This window comes from Muscardinus avellanarius (genome assembly GCF_963383645.1).
Source record: "Muscardinus avellanarius genome assembly, chromosome: 16".
NCBI lineage: Eukaryota > Metazoa > Chordata > Mammalia > Rodentia > Gliridae > Muscardinus > Muscardinus avellanarius.
Window position 1 is genome coordinate 70,929,174 of NC_137802.1, and position 24,476 is coordinate 70,953,649.

The following is a 24,476-nucleotide window of genomic DNA, read 5'->3' on the forward strand; positions in this document are numbered from 1 at the left end:
CCCACAGCGGGGCGGGTGGCATCAGTGCCAGGCGTGTGAGCCCGTCCACCGTGGGCAGGCGGAGGTTAGGCCGGCTCCTGCTGTCACAGCTGGCCTGCCCCGGGCCTAAAGAGGGAGGGCTCCCTTCCCCAGCCTCAGCCACAGCTATCAGGCGGAGGACGGAGGGCCGAGACCCGGCCTTTGGGTTTTGCAGCAAGGAAGCTGTATCTGCACTTGCGCAGCCCCACCGCACTGCAGGCAACCGCAGGGAGGCCGGCCCTGAAGGCCGTATGCGCTGTGTGCGGGAGGCTGGCGCCTGGGTCAGGGCGTGCACGGAGCTCATTCCCGCTCTCTCCTCCAAACCACCCTGGCCGGCGGGCCGAGCATCCCAGGAGGCGCCGGCTGTCCGCCCCGGCCCTTCCCGCCCAGCACACCGCCCAGTCACCTGCTCCTCTCCTTCCTCTCATAGACAGAGTGAAGTTTGTTGATCAAGAAGATTTTGTCTTCCCCCTCCTAGAAAAGCCAGAACGCAAAGGGTGAGCGAACAGACGCTGTCCGTTCCTCTGTCCACCCAAAGCCCCTGTCCAGACTGCGTGTGGGGAACGTGCGAGGGGCCTTCACTGTCACAAAGCAAAAAGTCACCAAGACAAAGGGGAGAGCCGACAGGTGAGTATTTGTGGACCCAGGCTTCCTAGTAGGAAAATCAAAAACTGGAAGAGGATCACTGCCGGCCTGTGGAGGCCCAGAGCCAGCCCGGCTCCATTTCAAACTCGCCCTGCACTGATCTCTGCGTTGGGCCCATCACCTGCTCTCTGACCTCAGAACCGCCCTCTGGAAAGAGGGGGCAGAGCTCGTGTGCCGGGGGCCTTTCCTGTGGCTGCCTAACAAATGACTACAAAGAGTGGCTTAGAACAACACAGGCTGGCCTTTGGCTCTAGAGACGGAAATGCTAACATCAAGGTGTCAGCTGGACCCACAGGGACAACCGCTTCTGGCCGTGGCGACTCTAGCGGCCCAGCGCTCCCTGGCTCTCCACGCCGGCCTGTCTCAGGTCCCGCTGTGACACCGGCAGTCCGCCCCTTCCCACTGATGACTGTCCCAGCCCCCTCGGATTAACCCCCTGCCACCTAACAGTACATTTGGGGCTGCGTCTGAGGCTGGGGACACCCTTGGGGTCAGCACTGGCCCAGAGCTCTTTTGACAAAGCAAAAAACCTATGCTCAAATACGGGCACAGGACACGGCAGGACTAGACACCTAAAGGATGTCAGCGACCACCAGTCTGGGGACCAGACCACAGAGCCTTCAAAAGAGCAGCTTGGTCAGGAGCCAGGCCGACCAGCAACCCAGCCTAGTCCTCGCAAGTGCGCCCTCGGGACATCCACGAGCGGGGCGAGCGGGGCGAGCGGGGCGAGCAGGGCGAGCGGGGCGCAGGCTCCTTGGGCAGCACCTCGTTTTCCTCTGGCAAGTTGCAAAAAGCAAATGCTCACAGGCTGAGGCGGGAGGATGGCACGTCTGAGGCCAGCCTCAGCACCTCAGAGACCCTGGCTCAAAAGTAGGGAGCCGGCCGTGGTGGCACACACTTGTGATCCCAGGACTTGGGAGGCTGAGACAGGAGGATCGCAGGTTTGAAAACAGCCTCAGCTACTGAGTGAAGCTCTCGTCAACCTAGAGAAACCCTGTTTCAAAGTAAAAATAAAATAGGGCGTGGAGTGTAGCTTGGAGGTAGAATGCCCCTAGGTTCAATCCCCAGTACTACAAAAATAAGGGCTGCGGGTGTAGCTCAGTAGGAAAGTACCCCTGGGTTAAATACCTAGTACCAAAAAAAAATTATTTTAAAAAAGAGCATGGGCACTTGCTAAACCACCCTGCCCAGACCCAGGGAGAGCCACCAGGGTAAGACACGCTCAGACCCGCAGCCCCGAAGGTCAGACCTGGGGCAGGAGTCGCACCTGGGCAGAGGCTGCACCCAGGGTCTACCTGGAGAATGGCCTTTCGGATCCCAGAGGGCAGAGGGCGGAGCCAGGATTCTCCCCCCAATGCCTCTGCACTCCCCGCACATCCCCGGGCAGCGGACGCCCCACAGGAGAAGGAACCCTTTCCAAGAATGGCCACATCGACAGGACACCGGCTCGGCTCGACCTCTGACGCCTCACCAGGACCACAGCGGCTGGACCACGGGCCTGCGTGGGCTGTGTCATTGACCCCCAAAAAACGCAGAACCATCCTGGAGAGCTGCCCGCCAGCGGGAGCTACCACAGATGCGAGCCCCGGCGCCCCCTGGAGGCCTGGAGCTGCTGCTGGAGAGAATGCCCAGCCAGCCCTCAAACAGGGACACCTCAAGAAGGCACCGGGCAGCTCCAAGTGGACACTCACACAGCACAGGCGAGTCCGGCAGCCAGGGCGACCCGGCCAGGTTAGAGCGCAGGCAGGCCCCCTCCAGGGACTCGGAGCAGCACACCCACACCAGCAGTACATGCACTTCCTACAACAGGTGACCTTTCTTGGGGGTAGGGGGACTACCACTGAATCTAGGGACACTGCCTTCAAGCTATACCCCAGATCTTTTTATTTTGAAACAGGGTCTCCCTCCATTGCTGAGGGCCTCACTAAGTTGCTAAGGCTGGCCTCGAACCTGCAATCCTCCTGTCTCATCATCCCAAGTACTGAGATAACAGGTATGTACCACACGCCTGGTTTGAAGCATTAGCTTGTCCCTTAATTTAAAAGGTCTTAAGCCGGGCGTGGTGGCGTGCACTTGTAATCCCTGCATTCGGGAGGCTGAGACAGGAGGATCACAGTTTACAGCCAGCCTCAGCTACCACTTATACCCTTTGCAACTCAGTGAGGTTCTGTTTCAAAACAAAGAATGAAAAATAGGGCTGGGGGTGTAGCTTGGAGGTAGAGTGCCCCTGGGTTCCATCCCCAGTACCGAAAAAATAAATAATTAATTTTATTTATTTATTTATTTATTTTTGGTACTTGGGTGGAACCCAGGGGCTTTTCTACCTCCAAGCTATACCCCCAGTCCTATTTTTCTTTCTTTTTTTCTGCGGGTCTGGGGATGGAACCCAGGGGCATTCAACCTCTGAGCTACACCCCCTGCCCTATTTTTTATTCTTTATTTTGAAACTGGGTCTCACTGAGTTGCGGAGGGCCTCACTAAGTAGCTGAGGCTGACCGTGAACCGCGATCCTCCAGGTCTCAGCCTCCCAAATGCTGGGATTACAAACGTGCGCCACCACGCCCAGCCCTTTATTTTGAAACAGAACCTCACTGAGTTGCAAAGGGTCTAAGTAGTAGCTGAGGCTGGCTTTGAACCTGTGCAATCCTCCAGTCTCAGCCTCCCGAATGCTGGGATTAAAAGCATGCCACCACCACGCCCGGCTTAATTACTTAATTTTTTTTGTTTGTTTGGTGGTACTGGGGTGGAACCCAGGGGCTTTCTACCTCCGGGCTATACTCTCAGACCTTTTTATATTTATTTGGAAACAAGGTCTCACTAAGTTGCTGAGAGCCTCACTAAGTAGCTGAGGCTGGCTTCGAACCTGTGCGATCCTCCTGTCTCAGCCTCCCAAGCGCAGGGATTACAAGTGTGCGCCACCATGCCTGGCTTAATTACTTAATTTTAAAAAGTCTTAAATCATGGCTCTCTCTCAACCTTATTCTGCTTCTTTGTGAAACGAGGGCACGGGCCAGGGTCCCTGTTTCAACACAGGGCCCCTGAAAAGTTCGAAAGCCATTTCTAGCCTCTCAGAAAGCCCACGCCCACGGCAGGGCCGCACCCCCTAGAAGAGACCTTGCCTCCCAACTGCAGCCGGTGCCAGCAGGGTCCCTGCAGACCCCAGGCCCAGCCGTGTCTTGGCCAAACCCAAATCACACGTGTGAGTCAGTGGACAGCGGCCACGGATGTACACAGGGCCATGGGGAGCTGACGAGTGGCCCGGCAGGCCGGCATGGGTGGGGCACTCACGTTGTGGATCTGCTCCTTGAGGAGGCAGATGACCTTCCGCTGGCCCTTCACCACCTGGATGTTGAGGTAGATGACAGCCCTGTGGGACACGGCGGTCAGGCCACTGGCCAGGCCCGCCCCAAGCCCACCCGCGGGGACGCCCACCACACTCACAGCAGCAGGGCGGAGGCCAGGAAGAGCAGGAAGGTGTTCTCCACCAGGTGCCGGTACAGCCAGGGCAGCCAGGAGGCCCCGGGGCCCGCGCGCTCCAGCTGGTGGACCCACACTGTGCCTGCCTCGTACATGGCATCCAGGCTCCGGAAGGGGCCACAGGAGCCCGAGGGCTTCACCCTGGGGGAGAAGCATCGCGGACCCTCAGGCCCCAACCCGAGTCCTAGGCAGACCCTCCAGCCACGCCCCCGGCCCACCCCATGGCCGCAGCCCACTCACTGCCAGACGGCGTAGCACAGGAAGATGGTGGCACCCAGGAAGGAGGGGAAGCAGAGCAGCGTGAGGAAGACCGTGCTCATGTGCGAAGCCAGCCACGGCCTGCGCGGCGCCTGGCAGCTGGCCCTCAGGCTCGCCTGGGGAGAAAGGCTGCTGGGCCACCGCTCCATCAGCAGGCACTCAGGAGCCAAGCACAGGGCTCGGCGCCTGCGGGCCACAGGCACGCCTCCTGCTGACGGCCACCTCCACAGACCCAAGGTCCACCCCGTGCCAGCCCTGCACCCAAGGCTTCCTGGGAGTCTCCACCAGTCCCGGGGATGCTGGGGACACCAGACCCCACCGTGCAGCCGGGGCCACTTCCCAGAGCCCGGCCTAGCACACAGCTGGTTAAGAGGATGGGAGGGGGAGGCTGCCCACCCCCACGCCAGCCAGCAGCCACCACCCCGCTAGTAACGCACATGGATTACCTTCTTGACCTGGAAGAGAAGCAGCAGCCGGAGGATCTGCACCACGGGCAGGAGGGGCGAGAAGAGGACACCCAGCCTGCAGGGGGCGCGGCCCAGAGGCCAGGTCAGCTCCCGGGCCGCTGCACTCACTGCGGCTGGAAGGCGCACCCGTGTGCTGCGCTCCCACCCAGGACCAGGCCGCCACAGAGGTGGGCTCACCAGGTCAGAGTCTGCCCATAGATGAGGTCCAGGACATTCTTGGCAATGTCGAACTCAGGCTTCCGCCGCCTCTTCAGCTTCCTCTCCGAGATGAACCTGGGCAGAGCACCCTGACAGGTAGGCAAAAGACCCTCGTCCCACCAGGAAGGCTCCCCGGCTGGAGACCCGACCCCTGCACAGTGCCAGCCGTGTGAGGAGAGACGGCGGCCGTCCAGGCCGACCCAGGCCTCAGCCACTGTCTCCTGCAGCCTTTTTACTGATTTTTGTTATTTTGCCTGTCTACTCTCTCTCGGCCTTTCTTTCTTTCTTTCTTTCTTTCTTTCTTTTTCTTCTTCTTTTTTTTTTTCTTCAGTACTGGGGATGGAACCCAGGGGCATTCTACCTCCAAGCTACACCCCCACCCCGATATTTTATTTTTGAAACAGGGTCTCACTGAGTTGCAAAGGGCCTCACTAAGTAGTAGCTGAGGCTGGCCACAAACCGCGATCCTCTGGTCTCAGCCTCCCAAATGCTGGGGTAACAATACACAGTCCTGGTGAGGGACCCTGAGCAGGGAGCGCTCACCTCCACAAGAGCTCTCCAAAGAGCGTGTCAAGCAGCGCGAAGACAAAGTCCATCACCATGAAGCGGTACAGCTCCTGGCCCACGAAGTCCTCCCAGCACCCGACCTGCAGGGCGGCCACCCGGCGGCCCAGCCAGTGGTAGCAAAGAATGCCCAAGATGGCCGTCTTGAGGATGAGGTTCCTGCACAGGGGAGGGGAGGGGAGGCTGAGGAGGGGCGCAGGAATGGCGTGGCCCCGCTGCCGCTCCACGCCCCTAGCCACACACCTGCAGATGGCCACATACACCTCGAGCACCGGGGAGTCGTGCCGTTCCAGGATGGCCAGGCCACGGAACATGTAGGGGGCCCCCAGGTTGAGCAGGCAGACCACCAGGGGCAGGGGCAGCAGCCGGGCCTCCTGGCCAGCCACCACTGGGGTCTGCAAGGGCCACAGGGGAGGGCTGGGGCCGCCGCAGGTGCGCCACCAACAGGGCCTTGTGGGGGCAAAGGGGCTGTAGGGAGAGGCCCCAGGGGCCAAGGCAAAGGCATAAGGGACTGTCCACCAGATGCAGTTCAAACCACACAGGAAGCAGGAAGAGGAACGAGAACCCCGAAAGGGGGAGAGACAGGCCGAGGGAGAGGGGAGGAGGCCCCGATGCAGGATGCCCAGGGCCACTGGGCCGCCTCCCAGGTGAGCGTCGGGGTCCCGCACGCACCTGGGTCATGACCTCAGAGAAGGTGAGGACGGCCACCGCGCAGCCCAGCGTGATCCCCAGACACAGCAGCCACGCCAGCCCCAACACGGCCACCTGGCGCAGCTGGCCGCACGCACCCGGGGAGCGCTTGCACAGCCGCCACTCCGCCAGCAGCTCCTGGGGGCAGCAGCTCTGTCACCGCAGCCCCAGGCCGACACGCAGGTGTCCCCACAGCAGCCCCTCCAGGTCGCTCTCCCACCCGCCCACCCTCAGGAGAGCCCAGCCTGCTGCCTGCTCCCTGGGGATGTGGGGCCCTGGCTGGCCAGGAACCCCGAAACATGAGGGACCCCTACCCCACTCAGGAGCAACCACGAGCCGGGCCACAGCTCTGAGCTCCCCACAGCCCCAAACCCAAGAATGGCTGAGAATTTCCAAGAGGCCCGTCCAGCTCTGTGACCTTGGGCAAGAGCCTGGCCTCCGTGCCTCAGCGTCCTCCCTAGTGGTCCTTCCCCACTGGGCTCCCGTGGGCCATACTGCGATGGAGGGCACAGGCCCCAGGAAGGGTCCCCGAGGGAGCAGAGCTACCTGCTGCTGGGGCTTCAGGCCCAGTTCCTTCCCGGCCAGAGCCTACCAGCAGAGGTTTTCTGCACCTCTGGCTCGCTAGTGCTCCTGGGCCAGGGGGCGGTCCTTAGGGAAACATCAGGACCTGCCCTGACCCGTGGGCAGGAGACTGTCCACCCCGAGGCCCACTCAGGATAGCGCAGGCCTGCAGACCACAGCCTGGCCGCCGTCCCCAGGCCACGGGCCACTCACCTTCAGCTGGGTGCGGATGTTGTCCTGCTGGAGGTGGCAGGCCTTCTTCTGAGTCACCTTGTAGTCCCAGGAGCAGAAGACAGTGACGGCATGGACGCCCTTGGTGCTGCCCACGCAGAAGCTCTCCCCGAAAGAGCGGGACATGCTGGGAGAAGCAGAGACAGGGGGGTAGGGGCGGCGGGCACAGAGGCCGTGGGAGAAGACAGCCGGGGCCTCCCCGCAGCCGCCTCCTGCTCGCCCCCTCCCCGCGCAGCCCAGTGCCCTCAGCCTCCCGCCGTGGACCCTGGCCACTCCAGACCAGCCACAGGACGCCGGAGCGGGGCTCCGCTCGTCACTGGCACGGCTGGCCGCTCCTGCCAAGACGCGGTTCAGAGAACGCGGGGCGCACACAGGGCTTTGCACAGTCCGCCACAGTGCCCTCCCACTGCTCCCACAGTCACACTTGACCCCCCCAGCTCACTGCATCTGTAATGAGGGCAAACACCTCCAGGGCGGCCCAGCTCAGTCACTGCCGTCGGGGACAGCAAGTCCTTCAGGCAGCGAGCCCGCCACCCCGGAAGGGGTGCATGAGGGTGGGGAGGGACAGATGACAGGGTGTGTGGGGGTGACAGGTGGGTGAGGGTCAGGAGAATGAACAGGAGGAGGAAGGGAGGGAGGGAAGAGGAAAGGGTGGGCGGCGGAGTCCTGAACTACAAAGGAAGGAGGAGTGGTGGGTGTATGGGTGGGGGTGGGCGGGCACATAAGAGGATGGACACATGGACACAGGTAGATAAGAGGATGGGTCGATGAGTGTTTAGATCAACTGATAGATGGATAAATGGATGGACAGATGGACAAGTGAGTAGACAGATGAAATGGGTGGATGGATGGACAGATGAGTGGACAGAGGGATGGATGGACAGGTGGGATGGACGGATGGACGGACAATGGAGTCTTGTATCATGCTCAGAGCCAGGGTGACGTGAGGAGGGCCACTACCTGTACACCAGGGTGACACAGGTGATGAAGAAGGCTGCCCCCATGGTGAAGAGGTAGGCCAGGGGCATGCTGTAGGGGAGGCCGCTGGCGCTGGCGCTGCACAGGCCCCCGTCCCGCAGGGACACGCACGGCTGGTTGAGTGTGTCGTTGCTGTAGTACCCGTAGTACATGACGGTGTGCGTGAAGCGGCCCTGCCAGGAGGAGGTCGCGCCGCGTCAGCGCCGCCCTGCGCCCACACCCTCAGGCCCCAGAGGCCCCGGGGCACCCGCGGGTGGGGGAGGAAGGGGTCCTGCGACAGGAGGGGCGGGCCTCACCGCGCCCGTGAGCAGCTCCAGCCCCGTGAAGGCCGGGCCCGGGCGGGCCGGGCTGGGCGGGAAGGCGGCCTGCACGGCCACCAGGAAGGCCAGCAGCGGCAGCAGCAGCAGCGCGTTGAAGGCCAGCAGGGTCTTGAGGAAGAGGAAGTAGGAGAGCACGCTGGAGCCGAACTGGCCTCCGATCTGCTTCAGCGCGTAGCGCCACGGCCGTGCGGCGTGCAGGCGGGACAGCAGCGCCAGCCCCAGGCTGTGCAGGCCCTGCGGGGACGGGAGGACGGCCGCAGGGCTGGGGCCACGAGCCGGCGGTGCACAGCACCCGCGCCAGGCCCAGCGGGGAGAGCCCACCGGCCACCCTGACCATCCCGTCCCGCACACACACAGGCCCCTACCAGCATGCAGGCATATCTGAGCTGGCTGCAGCAGGAGAAGCCCCCATCATGGCCCCGCCGGCCCCCGGGGCTCCGGCTCTTCTCTCTGGGGACAGAGGCAGCATCAGCCTGGACCTCCTGGGCTGCCCACCCACCCAGCAAGGCGGGGGGGACTCACCGCAGGCTGCGTTTCTCGTCCAGGCTCAGGGGCATCCCCCGGAGCATGTGGTCCCGCTGGGCCGGTGTCAGGCCCCGAAGCTCTTTCACCAGGAGGCTCCGCTTCTCTGCCGAGAGGAAGGAGGTCCCCTGGTGCCCGGCACCCCGCATCCCTCCCTTCAGCCCTGGCCGGGCTCAGGACAGGTACCATCCAGACCCCTGCCTCGTACTGGCCACCCTCTTGGCCCAGTGAAATCCAATGACCGCCCCACCTCCCCACGTGCCCCGCCATTGTGGGGGAGAGGAGGGCAGAGCTCCCCCCATCCACACCCCGTTTCTCAGAAGGCCTGCTTGGGGTGCCCTGGGACCTCAGCATTAAACATTCCAGCAGAAAGAGGGGCTCTCCCCTCAGTAAGAGGCCCAAAGCCCCCCACGGCAGGAGGCAGCGGGCAAGGCCCCACGGGGACCCCAAGGGTCAGCCCAACCTCCTCAAGGCAGCTGGCATCACACTGGGGCCTGAGGCCTGGGGAGCTTCCTTCTTTGGCCCCCCCTCCACCAGAAGGTGCACCCTAGCCCCAACTTTACAGATATGAATAACCCTCAGGAAGCTGAAACACAGCCCGGGTACAGGGTGCCGAGCACCCTGCCCTGCCCATCGCCCACCAGCTGGGATCCCAGGGCTCGCTCCTACGCCCCAGCCCTTCCACACAGACCTTGGCTGCTCAGACAAGCCAAACACATTCCTACCACAGGGTCTTTGCACATGCCCCTGTCATTTCTGACACTTCCTCTCTAGGAGCCTCCCCTCTAGACTAGGCTGGTTCCCAGACTGCCCTTATCTGAGCACATCCATCTATTAGCTTATCTTAGCTAATCCATCTATGGGGCTCACCGGGCAGATAGAATGGCCCGTGCGAGCTACGATAGGTATCTGCCGATCGCCACGGTGCGCCCAGGGTCCGAGCCTTGCCCCATCACCAACACGCCATTGCCCCGGTGTCTGCAGTGCATGGAGCTGCCTGCCCTGGGGCGAGCCCCGTGCCGCCCGAAAGACACCATTTCCCGGCCCGCAAGGGTCCCATTAGAGGGACCCCATAGCTGAGGCCGGGGAGGCAGGCTTCCTCCCTCTGCACCCCAGCCTGGCCTCCCCCGCCCCGCTCACCGTCCTCCTCCAGGGCTGCGGGGTCCAGCTCCAGGTCGTACAGGCGGAGGCTGGGCCGGGCTGAGCGAGTCACGCTGCCCAGCAAGGGCCGGCTGCTCCTGCGCCGTAGCCTGACGGTGCGGTTGTAGTACTGTGAGATGATGGCCCCGCGGCTGCGGCCTAGGCAGGCGGAGGGCGGCGGGTCAGGGCAGGCCGGGCCGGGCCTGCCTCCCTTCAGGACGGTTCTGAGCACCAGGCTGCACCGCCAGCCTTCCCAGGGCCCGGGAAAGCCCTCACCAGAGACCTGTCTGCGCTGCCAGGAAACTATTTTTACCCCTGTCATGGTTCTCGGGCCATTCTTAGAACACGGGGCTGTGCTGCGCCTCCAGGCAGCCGATGGGGTGGGCCTGGTTCGGAGGAGGGACAGAAGCAGATCCTGGCTGCCAGCCCCAGGCCCGCCCCAGGGCCGGGGCGTGCGGGCAGAGTTCCCACTCACCGATGGTGCGGCTGGGCATGCTGGCCAAGATGCGGAGCGTAGCCCTGCTGGGGACCGGGGCGCCCTCGGGGCCCAGGAGCGTCTGGTGGCCGCTGCCTGGGAAAAAAGGACATGCTGTGGCCCGGCCGCCTGGCTCGGCCTCCCCAGGAGGTCTCTACGTCCGGCCCACACGGTACCCAGCGCAGGCTGGGCTCACCTGGGGTCCCGGCCAGCGGCTGCAGCTCCAGCCCCTCCTCGGCCACCCGCAGGCTCTGTTCCTGGATGAGCTGGTGGAAGGAGTCATGCACTTCACTCTCCTCGTAGGGGCTCAGCTCCTGGCTGCGGGGAGGGAGAAGCGTGGCACCCCGGGGTGCCAACAGGGTGCTGTGGCCTGGCCCCCAGCCCCCCCTCAGAGCACTTACTCCTGGTCCTCTGGGGTCTCGGGGACGTCGAGGACGAGGGGCAACGGCTGGGCCATCTCTGCGCCCACTTTCAGCTGGTCTGCAGACCTAGGGCAGCTCAGAGCCTGGACACCGCCTCCGGAGCCTCCTGCCACCCATCTGAGAGACAGGGACAAAGGCAGCTTTCAACGCCAGGCACACGTCCAAAGGGCCGGCTCCCCGGGGGCCCGGACCGCCTGCACCCCCGCCTCCGCTAAGCACATGGTCAGGAGAGTGGCCGGCCACCACCCGCGGCCACCACCCTGTGGCAGAAGGGCCTGAGGGCCTGAGCGAGAGGAAGAAGAGGGAGGAGAGGAAGGAAGGGTTCGGGTTTCCTTCCTGCGGCCAGGGCCTGGGAAATGGGGAAGGGTGGGTGCCTGGGGACACACCCCTCTAGGGCCTCCCCAGGGTGCTGCCCCAGGCACCTCCCTCTTGGAGAAAGGTCAGGGCGCTCAGAGGCCTCAGAGGCCGTGGCTGCCTGTAACCCCAGGGCGCTTCCTCTAGCAGGAAATGTCGCTAGGCTCGGCTGGGCCCTGTCCCGGCCCTGCCCCCAGCCCCAGCGGAAGCCCAGGCTCCCAGGGCCAGTGCCGCACCCCACAGCGCTGCTCCACCCTACGCGTCTTCCAAGGTCTTCCCGTCCTGGGAGCCAGACTCCCTACATTCCGCCGGGCAGGGCTGCGCGGGGTGGGGGTGGGGGGCTGGGCGAAACAGGTCCCCTTTGTCTGCGCTCGGCATCACCCAGCACAACTGGATCCAGAAAGCCGGCGGGCTCAGCCCTGGGGCCACTGCCAGGCAGTGGGCGGAAACGGCTGCCAAACACCGACGCCCTCACCCCCAAACACCCAGGACCCAGGAAAGTTGTGGGCCCAGGGCAGGCCCTCCAGGCCCTGGACAGGGGTCCACAAAGCACCCCAGCTCGGCGTCCAGAAGCCCAGGCCACAGCCGAGGGTCGGCCCCCATTCAGTGCCTGGAGCTGGAGCCCCCGCCAAGCTGCGATCCCCGGGCCTGGGATCCCGGGCACCCCTGGGCGCCCAGGAATTCCCTGGGCAGGACCCAGCGCCCCGTCCCACCCAGCCAGGTCTGCGGGGTTTCCGGGCGCATTGTTCCTGAGCCTAAAGCAGGGTCCCAAGAGCCCACACCCTGGCCACCAGCTCGAGCCCAGATGGGGGACCTGACGCCCAGACCCAACCACTGGCCCCACTCCCCTCACGGTGCCCGGCTCAGTTGGGCGGGCCAGGTGGCCGCTCCCGGCTCCGGTGCCAGCCAAACCCGTCCCAGGAACCCGGCAGGGGCTCGCTGCCAGTGTCCCCCAAACGTGCCCCCCCAAACCCACCAGGGATTCAGACTGGACGGAGCTTCCCGCCAAGGGAGAGACAGACAAGCCCAGGAAGCAACCCCCGCCCCCGGGATGGCCGACCCGCCACTCACCTGGGAGCCCCGGAGGCGGGGCCTGTGTCTGCCAAGCTCACCTGTCCCGCAAGGGCCGCCGGGAGCTGCGGTTGGGGCTGCACTGTGGGAGCCGGTGCCCAGGTGCCCACCTGTGGCTGCTGCAGCCCGGTGGGCCGAGGGAGCTGTGCCGCCCAGGCCACGTGCCCTTGGCTTCCATGACCACGTGACCCGCCCGGCCTGGGGTGGACACGCCCTGCGCCTGTCCCGGTGCCCCGGGTGAGGGCAGCCCAGCGCCTGCCTCTATGAAACCCAGGGTGCACGACCCCAGTGAAGGGGATGGTAGCCAGGCACGGTGGCGCACGCCTATAATTCCAGTGCTTGGGAGACTGAGACAGGAGGATCGCAGGTTCGAGAACAGTCTGGGTCACCTAGCAAGTCCCTCAGCAACTTAGACCCTATTTCTTTTTTATTTCTTTTTTTTTTTTTTTTTTTTTTTGGTGGTACTGGGGTTCCTGGAAGCCCTTCTACCTCCGGGCTACACTCCCAGACCTATTTTTTATATTTTTTTAATTTGGAAACAGGGTCTCCTAAGCCAGCAACTTAGACCCTATTTCAAAACCAAAATAAATAAAAGGGGCTGAAGGTGTAACTCAGAGGTAGAATGCCCCTGGGTTTACACCCCAGGGAGAAGGGGGAGGGGTGATAATTCCAGACTCTCACGTTTCTCAGGATTTGGGGTTGTCAAAATAAGATGTTGCAACCCCTTACAAGTACCAAGGCTTTGCACACCAAAGTGAGTAACCCCTTCCTCCCTCCAGGTCCCCCACATCTGCCCCGGCCGCCCTGGCAAGGGGTTATCGGCCCCTCCTGCTCTGGGCGTGGCTTCAGTTGTTTATCTAACCAGAGCCCCAGGCTCCCCGGGTGCCAGGTAAGGAGGAGGGGACGACTAGGGGGACCGACGGACGGACACTCTGGCCCCCCCCCCCCCCCCCCCCGTCTCCGAGGGCTGTGCGCGTCTGGGTCCCCACAGGCAGGAGGGTTAGGAACAGACTTCTATCTGAGCAAGAAGTCTCTCCAGGGCGCTGCGGGATGCGGCACCAGCCTTGGTCAGGGGGAACCGGCCCTGAGACACGCCTCGCCCAGCCTTGAGGGTCAGGGGCTTCACCAAGTCTATGGGAAAAGGGGGCAAGAGGGAGGACAGAGGGGAGGCTCCGCTGGCCTCTTCACGCTGTCCCTGTGGGCCCCGGGTGGGCGACTGCAGCCTGCCTGGGGAGGGGCCTTGCATAGATGCCCAGCCCCTGCCCTCCCCACGGCTTCCCCTCCCTGCACACCCTGACCCCGGTGTTGAAGGCCACTCACTCTGGGGTCACGTGCCTTTGTGAATTTGCCCCCCTGCTCATCCAGCCCACGGTGTGCCCAGCACCACACCCAACCTGGGGCCTGGCACGGAGAGGGGCTCCGGAAACCAAGAGGGAGGTGGCCAGAGAGACAGAAACGCTCCAGGGAACCTAGCGCTGAGATGGCCCGGCCTGGAGGCTTGGGCAGGGGGCAGGACTGCGGGGCCTCCGGCTCGAGGACAGGACAAGGGCCAGGCGGCCTCCTGAACGTCTAGGCGGGAGGGCCGTCCCCACAGCCGCGTTCTGAGCGCTCAGAGGCCGTCTGGGTGGCGCCCATCGCTGGCGGGAAGTTCAGAAATAACTCAGCAGCCGGCTGCGCGGGGCCTCAGGGGCCCTGCGGAGTCTCCATCGCACACACGGCCCCGGCCACCTGCAGGGAGTAGATAAGGGCAGCCCGCCAGCATGGCGCACACAGGGCGGATGGGGTGCCTGTCACCTGCGCATCCCCACCCCGCGACCCTGCAGGAAGTGTCGCTGGGCCTCAGTGGAACGCAGAGGAGGGGAGCAGAGAGGGAGGAGACTGGAGGCCTCCGGGGTTCCTGTCATGTGACCCCACCTTCGCTCCTCGCACCCCGCAGGGCCTGGCTGGCGGCAGCGGCCCAGGAGGGGGTTTCTCCGGGAACCTGGATCCTTGGTCCCCAGGTGGGCTGCCAAGGAGAGGGCGGGGAGCGATGATGGAGGCTGGGGGGTTCCTGCAAGGGTGGACTGGGGTCCCCTCATCTTCCCACACCCCCTCCTCTGGGCCCCAGGGGGCCAGAGGGCTGAACCATAGAAGGAAGACAGGGGGGTCCCAGGACATCCGGAAGTGGGGGGCTGCGGGATGCTGCCTCCTAGGGCCTGGGCTTGGGACAGGGTGTGTTTCTGTAAATGGTAACCCGCAGGCCCCGGCAGCAGGTAGCAGGTGCTGGCAGCGCACACCTAGGCCTTGCCTGCGCGGGGGCCATCCCTCCAGGCGCTCACCCCCTTTGGCAGAAGGGGAGACTGAGGCCCTCTGCCACGTGTTCCAGTGAGAGACGGAGGAGGACCAAGCCCAGCTCCCGGGGACGGCAGGATGCACTGTTCATTCTTGGTGCGCCAGGACCCAAACCCCGAGGGTCACCCCCTGCCGCCCGCACCCCTCCCAGGAGCAGGGGTCGCAGCCCAGCCCGCCAGGATGTCGCGCCAGTGGTCGCTGGGGTCGGGCCGGGCCCCCGGGGAGCCGGAGCCCCAGGCCGCAGGCGAGGAGCTGTGCTGGGCGCAGGAGCTGGAGCGGCTGTGCGCCTCCCGCGCGCCCGTGCGGGTGCTGCCCTACGCCATGGTGGACAAGCGCTTCATCCGGTGGGTGCTGGCGAGCCAGGCGCGGTGCTAGGGGCAGGGAAGCCTGGACGGCTGCAGCCGGGGGCTGGGGGGTGGGAACTGCCCCGGCCCCCCAGGGCGAGGAACCAGGGCCGCCATCACACCCGCGCAGGATGCTGCGGGAGCCCGACGGGGCGAAGGCCTCGCGCTGGCAGCGGTGGCGGCGCCGGCGGCAGGCGGCCGGACGGCGGCTGGAGGAGGCGGCGCGGCGGCTGGCCCGCGGCCTGGGGCTCTGGGAGGGGGCCCTCTACGAGATCGGAGGTAGGACCCCACACTCTCCACCTGCCCCCTCTGGGGTCCCGGTGTCCACTTGGGGAAGGGCGGAGGGCACCATCCCGCGGCCACTGCCGGGGTCCCCCACGGCCATTCCATCCTCGCGCCCCCAGGGCAGGTGCAGACCTCGGCGGGAGGCAGCGCCCTCTGGTGGCCGTCCGAGGGCCTGCAGGGCGGCGTCCGGGTGGGCGGCGCATGCCCAGGCTCCGCCCCCTCCCCCGCAGGCCTCTTTGGCACCGGCATCCAGTCCTACTTCACCTTCCTCCGCTTCCTGCTGCTGCTCAACCTGCTGACCGTGGCGCTGACGGCCAGCCTGGTGCTGCTGCCCCTGGCCTGGCTCCGCCCCCCGGGCCCGAGCCCCGCCCCCAGCCCGAGTGAGTGCGGCCCGCCCCCGCTGGCCACGCCCACGGCGCGGGAAGGGCAGAGTCTGGCCCGCTGACTCCTCTCGCCCCCCAGCCCTCCAGTGCCCCAGCAGCCGCCCGCCCCAGGCTCGCTTTCCAGGGTTCCACCACCAGATCTGGAATGTTTTAACCGGCCGCGTAAGTAGGGTCCAGGGGCCGCGGGAGACTCTGGCTTCCGAGGGAGGTCGTACCTACATGGGGCCAGACACAGCCCTGGCCGCTGCGCAGCACGGGCCAGGGTGAAGTCCAGGCCTTTGGCAGCCCCGGAGCACGTCGAGTTGTCGCCAGTGCAGGCCCTAGGTCCCAGTCCCGCCTGTCGCCAGAGCTGTGTGACCCTGAGCCGGCTACCTAGCCCCTCTGAGCTCCCGCGACATTGAAATAACCACCCAGTGGAGTCATTGACAGGGAGCTAACAAGCCGGGCATGGTGGAGCCCACTTGGAATCCCAGTACTCGGGAGGCTGAGACAGGAGGAGTGCGGGTGTGAGGCCAGCCTCAGCTACTTAGCGAGGCCTTTCGCAACTCAGTGAGACCCTGTTTCAAAAGTTAAAAAGACTAAAAAACAGGGCTGGGGTTGTAGCTTGTAGTTACAATGCCCCTGGGTTCCATCCTCAGTACCTCAAAAAAAAAAAAAAATGCCAGGCGTGGTGGCGCACCCTTGTCATCCCCGCGCTTGGGAGGCGGAGACAGGAGGATCGCGGTTCGCGGACAGCCTCAGCTACTTAGTGAGGCCCTCTGCAACTCAGTGAGACCCTGTTTCAAAAGAAAGAATAAAAAATAGGGCTGGGGGTGTAGCTTGCAGGTAGAATGCCCCTGGGTTCAATCCCCAGTATCACAAAATTTATTTTTTGGGGGGGGTCTGGGGATGGAACCCAGAGGCATTTAACCTCTGAGCTACACCCCCTGCCCATTTTTTTATCCTTTATTTTGAAACAGGGTCTCACTGAGTTGCAGAGGGCCTCACTAAGTAGCTGAGGCTGGCCGTGAACCGCGATCCTCCTGTCTCAGCCTCCCGAATGCTGGGATCACAAGCGTGCGCCACCATGCCCGGCTAGTATCGCAAAATTTAAAAAGGGGCGGGGGGGTGGCGAGTTTGTTGAAGCCAAGTGTGCAGAGCCTGGCACGGGCCCTACTCAGTGGCCTTCCTGGTTGCCCAGGCCTTCGGCGACACGTATCTCTTCTACGGCGCTTACCGGGCAGGGCCTGAGCGGGACTCGGCCTACAGCATCCGCCTGGCCTACCTCCTGAGCCCGCTGGCCTGCCTGCTGCTCTGCTTCTGCGGGACTCTGCGACGGTGAGCCGGGGCCAGCGCCCTTACCCCCTCCCAGGACCCCACCCTGGGGCTGCCCCACCCCGGCAGGCAGACTCACCCTGGGGCTGCCGCCCAGGCCGCAGGCCGGGCCCTCCCACAGCGGTCTCTGTCCCCAGGATGGTGAAGGGGCTGCCACAGAGGCCCCTTCACCTGGGCCGGGACTACCGGGTGCCCATCAGCGCCAAAATCTTCTCCTCCTGGGACTTTTGCATCCGGGTGCGGGAAGCGGCCACCATCAAGCAGCACGCGATCAGCGGTGATCTCAGGGTGCGCAAGGGGAGCGGGAGCCTGCCACTGGGGGGCGTGGGGGTGCGAGAGCGTGGCTGACCAGCCTCCGCCCCCCCCCCCCGCAGGTGGAGCTGGAGGAGGGCCGCCGCTTCCAGCTGGCACAGCAGCAGACCCCCGCCCAGAGGGCCTGCCACCTGCTCGCCCACCTGCGGGTCAACGTGCTCACGGGGCTCCTGGTGGTGGGGGCCATCAGCGCCATCTTCTGGGCCACCAAGTACTCGCAGGACAACAAGGAGGTGCGGCTGCCGCCTTTATTTTAGCCTGGGGCAGGAGTCAGGTGATCCCGCTTTGCAAATGAGAAAAGTGAGTCTCAGAAAGGTCCCTGCGGGCCCAGAGTGACGGCGCGCGCCTGTCATCCCAGCATTCGGGAGGCTGAGTCAGGAGGATCGCGGTTCACGGACAGCCTCAGCTACTTAGCGAGGTCCTCTGCAACTCAGTGAGACCCGGTTTCAAAATAAAGAATAAAAATAGGGCTGGGGGTGGAGCTCGGAGGTAGAATGCCCCTGGGTTCCATGCCCAGTACTGAAAGAAAAAAATTCAGTGTGGGCCCAGGGTCAGGACCAGCAGAGCCAACTGGCTTGGGGGCTTCCAGCCGTGAACCCGCCTTACACTTCGGAGATCCACAGAGGACCACGGAGGATGGGGGAGCTGACGTACCTGGATCCGCGGCCCCCCTGACCTGCCACCCCCCACAGGAGTCCCCGTTCCTGGTGCTCCAGTACCTGCCCCCCGGGGTCATCGCCCTGGTCAACTTCCTGGGGCCTCTGCTGTTCGTGTTCCTGGTGCAGCTGGAGAAGTTCCCGCCCAGCACGGAAGTCAACCTCACCCTGGTCTGGTGAGCACCGGGACGGTGGGCGTGGGAGAGGCTGTGTCTGGCTGCCACCGCCAGGGAAGACCCCCCACGTTCCTCACGGCGCCAGAGGGAAGGCTGGCACTTCGGGGACCCTGACCTGGGGCCAGGTCTGAGCGTGGCAGTGCCCGCCTCCAGAGGAGGCCACCATCTGAGCATTCCCATAGCATCGGAGCAAAGGAGCTCCGATGTTTAGCCAGGGGACATTGGAAGCCAGCTTCGCACACCGTGTGAGTGTGTGTGTGTGTGTGTGTGTGTGTGTGTGTGTGTGTGTTACTGGGGATAGAGCCCAGAGGCATTCTGCCTCCAAGCTGCACCCCAGCTCTATTTTTTAGTTTGAAACCGGGTCTCATTAAGTTGATGAGAGTCTCACTACTTGCTGAAGCTGGCCACAAACCTGCAATCCTCCCGTCTCAGCCTCCCAAATGCTGGGATTACAAGCGTGCGCCACCACGCCCGGCTTGCTTAGACGTTTTATTTTTTTTAATAGATAGGAAACATATACATGCGGGAAGAAAATTCAAAATGTCAAAAGGAAGCCGGGCGTGGTGGCGCACGCTTGTCATCCCCGCGCTTGGGAGGCAGAGACAGGAGGATCGCGCAGGTTCGAAGCCAGCCGCGCGCGCTGGCTTAGGAGGCCCTGTTTCCAAATAAAAATGTAAAAATAGGTCTGGGAGTGTAGCCCGGAGGTAGAAGGGCTTCCAGGAACCCCAGTACCATAAAAAAAAAAAAAAGTCAAAAGGATAAAAAGTTTAAAAATAGGGCCGAGCATGGTGGCACACATTTGTAATTCCAGTACTTGGGATTTATTCATTTATTTATTTATTTATTGCGGGTCTGAGGGTGGAACCCAGGGGCATTCAACCTCTGAGCCACACCCCCTGCCCTATTTTTTATTCTTTATTTTGAAACCGGGTCTCACTGAGTTGCAGAGGGCCTCACTGAGTAGCTGAGGCTGTCCACGAACCGTGATCCTCCAGGTCTCAGCCTCCCGAATGCTGGGATCACAAGCGTGCGCCACCACGCCCGGCTAGTACTTGAGATTTAGACTGAGACAGAAGGATTAAAGGTTCAGCAGCCTGCCTCAGCTACTTAGTGAGACCCTGTTGCAAAATAAAGAATAAAGCTGGATATGGTGGCGCACGTTTGTAATCCCAGTACTTGGGAGGCTGAAACAGGAGTATCGTGGGTTTGTGGCCAGCCTTAGCCAATTAGTGAGGCCTTTCACAACTTAGTGGAACCCCCTGATTCAAAAATGAAGAATAGCCGGGCGTGGTGGTGCACGCTTGTAATCCCAGCATTCGGGAGGCTGAGACCGGAGGATCGCAGGGTTCACAGACAGCCTCAGCTACTTAGTGAGGCCCTCTGCAACTCAGTAAGACCTGGGTTCATAATAAAGAATAAAAAATAGGGCAGGGGGTGTAGCTCGGAGGTCGAATGCCCCTGGGTTCCATCCCCAGACCCGCAAAAAATAAATAAATAAATAAATAAATAATAGGCTAGGAGTGTGGCTCAGAGGTAGAATGCCCCTGGTTTTAATCCCCGCTACTGCAAAAAGAAGACTGAGGAGGAGGAGGGGGAGAAGAAACTAGGGCTGGGGGTCTAGCTCAGAGATAGAATGCCCCTGGGTCCAATCCCCAGTTCTGAAAAAGAAAAAGTTAAAGAATAAACCCCACCACAGCCTGCCTCAACCGAAGAACCATAGTTCCCAGCTGTTCTCATCCTGGCCACTCTTGGACACTGGGAGTGTCCACCCTTGCAGATGAGGTGTATGCCATGGTTTTAGCCGCTAGAGCCACAGAGGCCCGGTGATGTTTTTTTTTTTTTTTTTTTTTTGTGCGGGTCTGGGGATGGAACCCAGGGGCATTCGACCTCCGAGCTACACCCCCTGCCCTATTTTTTATTCTTTATTTTGAAACCGGGTCTCACTGAGCTGCAGAGGGCCTCACTAAGTAGCTGAGGCTGTCCGCGAACCGCGATCCTCCGGTTTCAGCCTCCCGAATGTTGGGATTACAAGCATGCACCACCACGCCCGGCTCGATGTGGTTTTTTTTTGTTTTTTTTTTTTGTTTGTTTGTTTGTTTGTTTGTTTTGGTGGTACTGGGGTTCCTGGAAGCCCTTCTACCTCCGGGCTACACTCCCAGACCTATTTTTACATTTTCATTTTGGAAACAGGGTCTCCTAAACCAGCGCGCGCGGCTGGCTTCGAACCTGCGCTATCCTCCTGTCTCTGCCTCCCAAGCGCGGGGATTACAAGCCACCACGCCCAGCTCGATGTGTTCTTTAATAAGTATGCATAACGGGCTTTTTAGGATGTATGGGAGGGTGTCAGTAGACCGGCATGCTGACAGGCAGCCGCAGAGAGGGAAAGCCCAGGCCTGGGGTGTGTGGCTCAGTCCAGTCCAGTAGCAGAGCAGCGTGTGGACGGCATGCACGGGGCCCTGAGTTCGAGGCCCAGAACTGCAGAGGAGGAGGGGGGAGGGGAGGGAGGACTCTCATTGAAGGCTCCTGAAAGGCCCAGCGTGTCCTGTACGAATCCCCACGCTGAGCACAGGAGCGCGGGGAGGAGCCCAGGAAACGAGAAGGCCTCCCGCAGACCTCCGCAGAGCGGTGGCCGCCCCCTGGGCCCTGCGCTGACCCAGGCCCGCCTCCCAGGTGCGTGGTGCTGAAGCTGACCAGCCTCGCGATGCTCTCCTTCTCCCTGGGCCAGACCGTGCTGTGCTTGGGCAGGAACCAGACCAGCTGCGAAGCCTACGGTTACGACGCCTGTGACTACCAGGTGGCTGGCGCTGGGCCGCCGCCGCGGTCCTCCCGCAGAGCCCCATCCCCCAGCACGCAGGGGCGCCCTGCCCGGCTCACCTTGTGAGCCAGGAGCCGGCGGAGGGGTCTCCGGCCCCACCAAGCCTGGACACCCACCCCCAGCAGAGGGCCGGGGAGGTGGGGAGAGGGAGGCCTGAGCCCGGGGCTGACCCCCTCCCCGCCCCGCCGCAGTGCTGGGAGAACGCGGTGGGCGAGGAGCTGTACAAGCTCCTGGTCTTCAACTTCATCCTCACCGTGGCCTTCGCCTTTGGCGTCAGCCTGCCTCGGAGGTGGGCCACGTGGGGGCCACGGAGGACGGGGGGGGGGGGGGGGCGGGGGGGGCGCACCGCGGGGATGGGAGGCGTGCGGCCCATGCTTGCGCTCGGCCCCGCAGGCTGCTGGTGGAGCGGTTCTCAGGCCGCTTCTGGACTTGGCTGGACCGAGAGGAGTTCCTGGTGCCCAAGAACGTGCTGGACATCGTGGCGGGACAGACGGTCACCTGGATGGGCCTCTACTTCTGCCCCCTGCTGCCCCTGCTCAACAGCGTCTTCCTCTTCGCCACCTTCTACGTCAAGAAAGTGAGGGTGCCGCTGGGAGGGAGGTGTCCAGCTGGGAGGGGCCGGGGGGGGGGGCCCAGCTGGGAGGGAGTGCCGGGTGTCCAGCTGGGAGGGAGTGCTGGGGTGTCCAGCTGGGAAGGAGTGCTGGGGTGTCCAGCTGGGAAGGAGTGCTGGGGTGCCCAGCTGGGAGAGAGTGCTGGGTGTCCAGCTGGGAAGGAGTGCTGGGGTGTCCAGCTGGGAGGGAGTGCTGGGGTGTCCAGCTGGGAGGGGCCCCGGGGAGGTCCAGCTGGGAAGGAGTGCTGGGGTGTCCAGCTGGGAAGGAGTGCTGGGGTGCCCAGCTGGGAGGGAGCCTGGGGGAGTGTCCATCTGGGAGGGGGCCTCGGGTGAGTGTGTCCAGCTGGGAGGGGCCCCGGGGGGGGGCCAGCTGGGAGAGAGTGCCGGGTGTCCAGCTGGGAAGGAGTGCTGGGGTGTCCAGCTGGGAAGGAGTGCTGGGGTGTCCAGCTGGGAGGGAGTGCTGGGTGTCCAGCTGGGAGGGGCCCCGGGGAGGTCCAGCTGGGAAGGAGTGCTGGGGTGTCCAGCTGGGAAGGAGTGCTGGGGTGCCCAGCTGGGAGGGAGCCTGGGGGAGTGACCATCTGGGAGGGGGCCTCGGGTGAGTGTGTCCAGCTGGGAGGGTCCCTGGGCCTGGGTATTCAACTGGGAGGGAGCCTTAGGTGGGTGTGTCTGGACAGGAGGGACCCTGGGGGTGTGTCCAGAGGGGAGGGGCGCTGGGGTTGTGTCCTGCCAGGAGGGGGCCTGGGTGGTGTGTCCAGTCGGGAGGGGCCTTGGGCCGGTGTGTCCAGCCAGGAGGGAGCCTGGGGTGTGTCCCGCCGGGAGGGGCCTGGGCGGGTGTGCCTGGCTGGACACCTGGAGCGGGCACAGCTGACCACATCCTGCTCCCCCCTCGCACTCACTCGCCTTCCCGCCGCAGTACACCCTCCTGAGGAACTCCCGGGCGTCCCCGCGGCTCTTCCGCGCCTCCAGCTCCACCTTCTTCTTCCAGCTGGGGCTGCTGCTGGGGCTGCTCCTGGCCGCCGCGCCCCTGGGCTACGTGGTCAGCAGGTGAGGGGAGGGCCGGGAGGGCTGGGGCCGCCCCTCCCCGCCCTGATGCGCCCCCCGCCCCGTCTCCAGCGCCCGCGCCTCCTGGGACTGCGGCCTCTTCGCCAACTACTCGGCGCCCTGGCAGGTGGTCCCCGAGCTGGTGGCGCTGCGGCTCCCGCGCCCGGGCCGGCGGGCCCTCGGCTCCCTGAGCTCCCCGGCCTGCGGCTTCCCGCTGCTCGTCCTGCTCAGGTGAGGCGCCCTCCTCCCACGGGCCGCGCCCTCCTCCCAGGGGCAGCGCCCTCCTCCCAGGGGCAGCGCCCTCCTCCCAGGGGCCCTGCCCTCCTCCCAGGGGCAGCGCCCTCCTCCCAGGGGCCCTGCCCTCCTCCCAGGGGCAGCGCCCTCCTCCCACGGGCAGCGCCCTCCTCCCAGGGGCAGCGCCCTCCTCCCAGGGGCAGCGCCCTCCTCCCAGGGGCAGCGCCCTCCTCCCAGGGGCCCTGCCCTCCTCCCAGGGGCAGCGCCCTCCTCCCAGGGGCCCTGCCCTCCTCCCAGGGGCAGCGCCCTCCTCCCAGGGGCAGCGCCCTCCTCCCAGGGGCAGCGCCCTCCTCCCACGGGCCGCGCCCTCCTCCCACGGGCCGCGCCCTCCTCCCAGGGGCAGCGCCCTCCTCCCACGGGCGATCCGGGCCGGGCCGGGGGAGGCTTCCCAGTGCCCGGCGCCTCCCGGGGCGCCGCGGGACCAGGGACGCGGGGCGCCCGAGCCGCGGGAAGAGGGGCTACGGCCCCCCGTGGGTCGAGGGGCGTCTTCAGATCCAGAGGCGCTGGTGTCTGGAGGGCGGGCGCCTGTGGCCTGAGGGTGGCTCACCTTGCACCCGCCCCAGCCTCGCGCTGACCGCCTGCGTCTCCCAGTCCCGGGCCCACGCGCGGGCCATCCACGCGCTCCGCAGGCAGCTGGTGTGGGTGAGCGGCCGCGGCGGCCGGGCTGGGGGAAGACGGGAAGGGGGCGCGGACGTGCTCCTCCCGGCGGAGCGGGCGGGTGTGGCCTGGGTGGTGGGCGGGGCCTCCTGGTGGGCGGGGCCTCCGGGAGGGTGTGGCCATGGCTGGGCTGGGCGGAGCCTCTGGGTGGGTGGGGCTTTGGAGGCGGGTCCATGGCTGGGCTGGGACCGGGCCTCTGGTTGGGGCGTACGGGCCCTGTGCGCGGCCGTGGGCGTGGCCTCTGCGGGCCGTGGGCGTGGTCTCCGGTGGGCGGGGCCCGCCGCGGCCATCTGGCGGGCTCCCGCGGTTCTCAGCCCGCCGCCCGCTCCCCCGCAGCAAGTCCAGGAGAAGTGGCACCTCGTGGAGGACCTGTCGCGCCTGCTGTCCGAGCCAGGCCAGAGCGAGTGTCCAGGCCCCAGGTCCCCCCACTCCCGATCTTCGCGCCCACCGTCCTTCTGCCCCGGATTCCCGTGTCCCGGCTCCCCGGGCCCCAGAAACCCCCGGCCCGGGTCCTCCTGCCCGGATCGCGCCCGGCCCAGCCCCCGGTCTCACGGCCCAGGAGATGCCCCGGCCCCCGCCTCCAGATGCCGCTTCCCGAGGGGTGGCCCGCCCCCTCCCTCGGCGGGTGGAGAAGCCCCCGGGGACCCGAGGCGCCCCGCCTCCTCGCACGCCCCTGGCCCCTCGTGACCCCCACCCCTGGCTCCCGGGGCCTCCAGCAGGGCTCCCCAAAGAGGGGCACACCCCCAGCAGCCTCAGGAAGAACATGCACGAAGTTCTATCTGTATCTTTACCTTTTTTTTTTCTTTTTGGAGGGGTGGGAGGTGGGGGAGAACTGGGGATTGAACCCAGAAGCATTCTACCTCTGAG

The 24,476-nt window shown here is 64.5% G+C and overlaps 2 protein-coding genes across 3 annotated transcripts; one reads left to right on the top strand and one right to left on the bottom strand.

Moving 5' to 3' along the window:
- Window positions 1–420: 420 nt before the first annotated feature.
- On the bottom strand, window positions 421–11,001 carry TMC6 (transmembrane channel like 6; the record flags this gene model as incomplete). 2 transcript variants are annotated; one of them, XM_080712430.1, is made up of 18 exons in its annotated part: window positions 421–492; window positions 3,952–4,030; window positions 4,105–4,281; window positions 4,381–4,514; window positions 4,845–4,920; window positions 5,043–5,138; window positions 5,607–5,786; window positions 5,871–6,022; window positions 6,300–6,455; window positions 7,092–7,236; window positions 8,070–8,260; window positions 8,384–8,641; window positions 8,773–8,857; window positions 8,930–9,035; window positions 10,070–10,228; window positions 10,545–10,640; window positions 10,741–10,862; window positions 10,946–11,001. In XM_080712430.1, the coding sequence occupies 18 exons, from the start codon at window positions 10,999–11,001 to the stop codon at window positions 421–423; spliced, it is 2,340 nt and encodes a 779-aa protein (XP_080568556.1). The 2 variants fall into 2 exon arrangements, with proteins under 2 accessions (XP_080568556.1, XP_080568555.1); XM_080712429.1 differs by having other exon boundaries at window positions 10,714–10,862.
- Window positions 11,002–14,902: 3,901 nt separating this feature from the next.
- Window positions 14,903–24,296, top strand: TMC8 (transmembrane channel like 8; the record flags this gene model as incomplete). Its single annotated transcript, XM_080714145.1, has 15 exons — window positions 14,903–15,066; window positions 15,197–15,345; window positions 15,582–15,731; window positions 15,814–15,896; window positions 16,915–17,051; window positions 17,186–17,336; window positions 17,423–17,593; window positions 18,053–18,192; window positions 20,863–20,986; window positions 21,199–21,296; window positions 21,401–21,584; window positions 22,531–22,661; window positions 22,731–22,889; window positions 23,516–23,594; window positions 23,946–24,296. 15 exons carry the CDS (start codon window positions 14,903–14,905, stop codon window positions 24,294–24,296), a joined length of 2,271 nt encoding a protein of 756 aa, XP_080570271.1.
- Window positions 24,297–24,476: the final 180 nt, after the last annotated feature.